The sequence below is a fragment of the Peromyscus californicus genome, unplaced genomic scaffold (genome assembly GCF_007827085.1).
Source record: "Peromyscus californicus insignis strain IS unplaced genomic scaffold, ASM782708v3 Scaffold_10__1_contigs__length_136768540, whole genome shotgun sequence".
In the NCBI taxonomy this organism is placed as follows: domain Eukaryota; kingdom Metazoa; phylum Chordata; class Mammalia; order Rodentia; family Cricetidae; genus Peromyscus; species Peromyscus californicus.
Window position 1 is genome coordinate 89,470,160 of NW_026294391.1, and position 7,856 is coordinate 89,478,015.

General features: G+C 34.8%; 1 protein-coding gene across 4 annotated transcripts in view; it reads left to right on the plus strand.

The window, feature by feature from the left end:
• Window positions 1–6,162, plus strand: part of Tbc1d8b (TBC1 domain family member 8B) — an 83,433-nt gene extending 77,271 nt beyond the window's left edge. For all 4 annotated transcript variants that reach the window (XM_052736627.1, XM_052736620.1, XM_052736634.1 and 1 more), the window contains 3 exons: window positions 241–297; window positions 2,209–2,306; window positions 3,680–6,162. In XM_052736627.1, coding sequence (XP_052592587.1) covers window positions 241–297; window positions 2,209–2,306; window positions 3,680–4,072 — 548 coding nt within the window. In that variant the 3' untranslated portion in view covers window positions 4,073–6,162. The remainder of the gene's footprint in view (window positions 1–240; window positions 298–2,208; window positions 2,307–3,679) is intronic.
• The last annotated feature ends 1,694 nt before the right edge of the window (window positions 6,163–7,856 follow it).

Consider the following 7,856-nt stretch of genomic DNA (forward strand, 5'->3'; position numbering starts at 1 on the left):
CTTAAATTTGATGTATTGCCCTCTAGAATTTTTTAACATTAATATACAGTGTTCTTTTCTTTTTCTATGAACATTTTTGATACTTTGCATTCTAATGTCAGGAGGTCAGGTCACATAAAATTGCTTTGGTGGGTCAAAAAATAGTAAGTGCTTATAAGTATACAAAATATTAGTTTGCTTTGAAAAAGATACTTTTTTTTTACCATTTTACAATATGCAGTTGTCCTCTTTCCCCTTTAGTTTCCAAGCATGCAGATGGGAAGGAAACAGAATCAGGAAAAAATACCCCTGAAAAAGGTACTGTGATAAAAATCTGGGACTATCATTCAATTTATTAATTTTTTAATTCTGTAAATAGTGATAGCTATAACAGGGGAGGAGGTAGAGTTCTTTAAAGGCTATAGATTTGTCCTGATATGGTTTTTAATTACATCATGTTACTATAACAATTTATTATTTCTTCTTGTGATACTTACATCTCAGACGTTATGAAAATTTAATAGTAAATGATCCGTATTCATTTTTATTATTTTAAAGATTTTATTTTAATTACAAAAATAATAGGTAATCTTTGTGGCAGAAATTCAGACAGCATGTAGACTTTCTTACCCCCACACAAACCCCGTCAGAAGTAAAGACTGTAAACATTTTTGGCTATATTCTTTCACACTTGTTTCTTTGTATACATAAACATATTTAGACATCTCTCCTTTTAAAATATCTATAAACACTGTTCTACTGGGTGCTATTTTTTATTTTGTAATATACCATGGATAATTTTCCATCTCTACTCATTTTGATCTTCCTTTTGACTTTTAAAGGGAACAGAACATTTCATGATTTGGTTGCAACATAATTTGTTTCAATTACTAGCTCAATACTGATGGACGTTTAAGATGTTTCCAGTTTTTTTTTTTCATTGCAAGCTGTGATGCCAAAAAATTAAACATGTAAATTTCAGGATAATTTAAGAAAAGTTTCTTTAAAATGAGATAAATGCAGAGGAGTATAAAAACATCGAATAAAGTAGTATTTACACTTGATATTTTGATAGAGACTCTGAAATTATTCATTTAAAGCTCATCATTCTACACTTTAAAACATTTAGTTAAAAATAATTACTGAAGATTGTATTGGCTAATTTTTTTACTCTTTTGGGTCTTTGGGGGCCCTCTACCCATCTCGCAAATATATACACAGAGGCATATTGTTTCTTATGAATGCCAGTCCTTAGCTTGGCTTGTTTCTAACCAGCTTTTCTTAAATTATCCCGACTACGTTTTGCCTCTGGGCTTTTTATCTTTCTCTATTCTATATACCTTTACTTCACATTCCATGGCTTGCTGTGTAGCTGGGTGGCCGGTCCCTGGAGCCCTCCTCCTTCTCCTTCTCTCATTCCTTGATCTTCTCTTCCCAGATTTTTCCTCCTATGTATTCTCTCTGCCTGCCAGCCCTGCCTATCCTTTCTCCTGCCTAGCTACTTGCCATTCAGCTCTTTATTGGACTAATCAGGTGTTATAGATAGGCAAAGTAACACAGCTTCACACATAAATAAATGCAACATAAAAATGCAACACATCTTTGCATCATTAAACAAATGTTCCACAGCATAAACAAATATAACACATCTTCAACTAATATTCCATGACAGAAGATCTAGTTGAACATAACTCCTCCAGTATTTTACCCAGTTTTCATGAAAATTTAAATAAGAATTGCAAGGTCACACAAATATCATCTTGACTGAAACCTTTAAACAAATGAATCAATAAGTAGTGTTTTCAATTTTTGAAAAGAGCCACCATTAACTACTTTCAGATGTACATATGAAGAACTTGATATAGAAAAGATTAAGCATAGAAGGATGTATGAATATGACTACATGACATACATGACTACATTAATTGTCATGTAATCATACTCATATACTCATGTAGATCTAAATACATCATTTTACCCCCCCTCTTTTTCTGTATTTTTGCTATTTCACAAGTTTCCCAAAGTGAAAGTTTTGGTCTAAGTGGAAGTGGGGAATGTATTCTAAAAGCCCATGAGTGAGATCAAAGCTAAATTCAGATTATATCCTGGACTGAAAGAGATGGGCTCTTTTATGTCAGAGAAATAGCTATCAATTTTAGTTATTCTTTTTGAGATTTGGGGAAATATTATGAGTTGTTCATTATAAAATTGCTTGTTTCTTTCATTCAGGCAAAGGAAAAATTGATATTCAAGCCTATTTAAGTCAATGGCAAGATGAGCTTCTTAAAAAAGAAGAAAACATTAAAGATTTACCAAGAATGAATCAGGTATAGAATTTTCCAAGTGAAAATCCTTAATTTTTTTTTGTTAATATGAGTACATGAAGCCCATGGTTCAGTCACCAATACCACAAAAGAAAAGGAAAGAACTTACCTACTATTACAAAAATAGTTAAATAATCTAGAGGTTGTCATCTTTATAAGGTTCAGCTAATCGTGAAAGATGTGAACAATTTTTTTGAATTATTTTATACCTTAAACATTTAAATGTATTTAGTGTTTCTATAGAAACTTTTGTATATATGACGTATCTCAACATTAAATATATACATGTATTAAGTAGTCATTTAGTTAATACCTACCCGATGTCAAATCTATTGCTAGTTACTAAGAAATTACTAAGAGAAATTTCACTTTAATCCCCAATGATCTTGTATTTGCACTGCATAGGCAATAGTAAGGACTAGTGTAGACATTATTTAAATTGATCTCTTTCTTATTCATTGCCCACATGTTCTTATAGTCTTAAAAGAAAGGCTCATTGATGCAGATACTGAAGTTCCCTGGAACTTTACCAAAATGAAACTATCAAGCAGCTAAGAGGGTCTTAATGGACTTTCCAGTTTGAGAGTAAAATAAATGCTTTATAAAATAAACCAATTTGGGATATTTATTCTAAAATCATTATAAATGAACAGAACTATAAAAGGAAGGAGTAAAGCATTTTACATTATATTTTATGAGTCATATTATTTGTACTTGTTTTATGTACATACACACTTGTAAGGTTGGGCGGCTGAATTGGGGAACTCTTGGATTTGAATAACTTTTAAACTGACAGGTATTTTCTAGGAATATCTAAAATTATCTGGGGGCAGTTAACAAAGTAACTAGATTCTCTTAACTTTGTCCCATTATCTGCCTTTAAAAACAAAGGGCTTTTCTGCACATCCAAAGGTCTTTCTTAGAGTTCTTGCACTCCTAGTTAGGTCCCAAAGTCATTCCTCCCTATTATTAACTCATCTTAGCTGAGTGTCCATTGTAGCCCTTTGGTATCAAATGGAAGTCCTTAATCCTTTTCTTAAAATTGATTGATGAGAATTACATAGATGAAAATATGGAAGTTTGCATAATCAAAATTATCGCCCAACAGTAACTAATACTGTCAAGTCAACAGCCAAGAATTAGTGTGGATGTAATAGTCTTCAATTTGACAACGTGTGAGAGGGCTTAAGTGAAATGTTCTTCCATGGTTCATCCTTAGCTTCCTAGAGCAAAGCTGTATCATGGAATTAGTCTTCAGTTCTATGGTGAAGGTTACATATTATAAATTTTTCACAGGATTCTATCCATTTCTAAGTTCCATTTATATTTACTAAGTCTAACGTTAAAATGTTATATTTCCAACTTGTGTCTTCTAGTCACAATTTATTCAGTTTTCAAAGACCCTGTATAATTTATTTCATGAGGACCCTGAAGAAGAGTCACTCTATCAAGCCATTGCTATTGTTACCAACCTTTTGCTCAGGATGGAAGAAGTTGGAAGGAAACTCCATAGTCCCACATCATCAGCCAAAGGATTCTCCAGGACAGCCGGTGATTCTGGACCCAGTGAGGGAAATGCAGAGAGCAATGTGGAGAAAGATCCTTCTTCTCCCAGGGAAGAACATCAGTGGTCTTTTGCATTCGAACAGATTCTTGCTTCCCTGTTAAATGAACCAGCCTTGGTGAGGTTTTTTGAGAGACCCTTAGATTTAAAAGCCAAGCTAGAGAATGTGAAAAGCTCCCAGTTAAGGTCTAGAACCAAGTTGTAAATCTCTGCCATTGTCAGGTGCCGGTACCATCAGCTTGATTCCTGGGAATACTTCTCAGGGATATATTGTATTACTTATGTGCTTGAAGGCAAAAAAAAAGAAAGAAAAAGAAAAAGAAAGAAAGAAAGATTCTCAGAAGCACAATGATTCATTCCTTTGTATTAATTGCAGTTAAAAAGAAAACTCTCCCACTGTGTCACAAGATCGACAGCTCAGTGGAACCACCAGAGGGCACCACCATACCACTTTAGTGAGTCAGTTACAAATGTGTGCTGCTGCTCTTTCCAGATTGCTGCTTTTTCTAAAGGTGGTGATGTGTTTATTAGTAGTACTGTTTTGGCATATTGGTAAACTTGGTTTTTCAAATTGCCCCAGTCCTGTAAAAACACATTAGAAAACTGGGCTTTAGAACTGTAGCCTTATCTAGGAAATTGCCCGTTTAGGGCCTTGATTTCCAAGTTATGTAACTGGAAGTTTATTAACTTTTAAAACTTAATTTTCTTCAACACAGTAATATATGATTTTTTAAAGCAACTTCTGAATTCTCTGTTCTTGAGGGATTCAGAGTTTGCTGGTTCACACTACTAACTCTGTTACTGATAAACACAAATCAAGAAGTCTAAATTCTGGGCTGATATAAAGAAAAACATCACTGGATTTAGACTTAAAAAGAATAAAGCCAGCATTTTGAAAAGGTTAAGAAACAGTTCAGTTGACTATATAGCTCTTTCATTTACAATCAGACGTGAATAAAAAAATCTTTAGAGTGCTGTTGTTTGTGCAATTTGTCTCAGAATGGCTTGTGATTGCTTGTGTTCCGGCCTTATATTTTGAATTTTCATCACTTGTGTTTTAATTCATAATAGGTAGTGTGGAACAGTTACACTAAGACTGAATTGCTTTATTAGTCTGGCAAGCACATGAAGTATAGTTCACATGTTCTTACTAAGGTACTATGTAGAATTGCCAGCATCTACCTGAAAGGGTTTGACTCTGTGACTTAGATGAGTAATTTTTGCATACTTTATGCTTCTTCTAGGTCAGACATTACACGATAATCCATTTAAATATATATGGACTTTGATAGCACTTTAAAAAAAATCAAACCACGTGGACCTGTCCTGTCTTCTGCCATTTCTAACAAGAGTAATTTATGGGGCAGAAATCACCCTGAGGAGCTTCTGTCTTAACACTAGACTTTGATTTCAAGCCCTCTGACTTGGCTAGAAGCAAAAAAATGAAAGGGTAGACCTCCTTTATGGTGACCAAGGAAGTCTCCCTGTCTGGGAACTGGTGTGATCAGCCTTGGGCAAGAATGTACTGTGAATACAACCTAGCACAGAGGGCTATGTCATGGAGCATATATTTTTTTCAATGAAAAACACTTTTCAAGTTGAGTCTTTAAAAATTCCTAAGTTGGATTGGCCAAATACTGGTAGCATCTTTAAGATTTGATTATGCTGTCTTTTCAAGGAAATGACTACTTTAAAGAGATAATTTAGAACTAAGCTTTTCTGCTGTGATTCAGAATTTATTTGCTAAAATCCGTCCCAATTTTCAATCTTAGTTAATAGTTTATATGCGAACCGTCACATCTGCTATTATGTAATGATTGTTAAATTATACGACAATAGCTCTAGAAAAACATATGGTTCATGCTTATATGCAAAGGCACTGTTATACACACTTTGTTGAATATTTTGTCAGTTGTATTTACAACAAATCCTTTCTTAAAGAATATGTTGTTAATTTTTGATATTATTTTAAAGTCAGAATAGTGAAGATTACTGAATATTGTATTTTAGCCTAGACTAATTAAAAACAAATACTTAAAAGAGATTTTTGAGTTTCAAGAAGATTATAAATGAAGGTTAACAAGACAATGTATTTTCTGAGTCTGCAGGAGAGATGAGATAAACACATTATAGTTTTATAGCTGCTGCCTGGTTAAGCAAATGAGTTGTTCCTAATATTCAAAATATTTTGTTGTGTCAAACTGGACCAGTGCATTATGACTTTTACATTAAATGTTATAAAGTGACTTTGTCTTTATACTTATAAAACTAAGTATTAAAATCTATTATATTAAATATGAAAATGTTTATTTAAAAGGTGAATGTCATTTATTATGAATTTTACTTGCACACAGCTAAAATATCATCGAGGATGTCCTTTCTACATCAGTTTAGAGTCTAGTTGCAAGAAAATTAGAATTCATTCTCAGTTAGTTGAGGCAAGAAACTGTTTCTTACTGGATATTAAGTGGCTTGTGTCATTCATTATTAGAAGGACAAACTTAGTGAAACTTTCAAAATAAGATCCAAGGCCACAGCACTTCCAGCATACCAGGAAAGCTGCTGATTCTCCTATGATTAGGAAACTGCATACATTACTGCTCTCCTGCTACCTCTGAAACCATGATCCATCTGCAAATCAATGCCAAGCTCCTTGTCCCTCAGCACCCGTGCACTCACGACTAAATTGCAGTAGAGCAGCCAAACATCTTCATAGTCATCTTCAGCAGCGGAGATGTCGGAAGCACAGGGTCCACTTTGCTTCTGCCAGCCAAGCCTCAGAAGTCCAGAATCATAATTGTAAAGGAATGTGGGAAATGTACTTTTAGCTTCTGAAGTACAGGAAACACTCCAATAGACTGGACTAGATATTGAGAATTGTGTGAGGTTTTTTTTTCTCCTCTATTGCTGCATAATGAATTAGTACAATGCACATTTATTATCTCACCATTTTAGTATGTCATGACTAGGGACTCAGCCTAGCTAGGTCCTCTGGGTAGGATTAAAAGGCTGTGACCAAGGTATAATCAAGACTGGTTCTAAGGTAAAGGTTCAACTGGAAGAGAATCTACTTTCAAGTTGACTATGTCCTTTATATCTAGGTCTGAAAGCATAGCCTCTTGTAGGTGGCCACCCTCAGCTCCTAAAGACCTCACACAATCCCTAGCATTTACCTTTATCATCTATAGGTCTTACCACGCGGGCTTTTCCAACATGGTTTTCATCGTGTCAGAAAAGATAGCCTCTAGAGTGAGTATGCCAGAAAGAGTGTCTTATATGTGACATAATCCCAATAGCTGTACCCCTATCTTTGCCATATGCTTTTGATTAAAAACAAGTAACCAGTTCTACCTATGCTCAAGGGGAGAAGATTGCATAAAAACATGAAGACCAGCAGGCAGAGATAATGAGAGGTGCCCCTAGAGTCTTAGAATCGACCTGCCGCCAGTACTGATCTGTGTCATTGTCTCTATTTTCTGCTGCATTCACTGTGCAGAACACTGTAATAGCAGCAGCAGCTGCCCCTGCCCATCATCGCATAAACCTTCCTCCTATGAGCACAAGTCCACCAATCTCTCCTAAAGGAAGCTCCAAGTCTCTGTCAGTTACTTGAATCCACCCATGGCTGATGTTCATTCCCCTTTGTTCATCCTCAGTCCAATCTTGATATTCCTACAGTGTGTAAACTAAATTATAAAGTTAATATCAATTGATACAAAACAGTAGGAGGACAGACTATTGAAGGAAATTGATTATTGTGTATAAATAGATACCTAAAAGAGATGTAGAAAGTGGGTGGCTCCTGCAGTCCTCATTATACAGCCAGTCAAGGCTATCATTGTGGTGGGGAGGGTCTGGTCTGATCATACCATAAACAACTTTTTCTGGTATATACATCGGTGACTCTTAACACATGCATATTTGTATTGCATCAAGATACAAACTACTTCCTTCACCCTAAAAGCAAACTCCCTCATGCCATTCGTGTA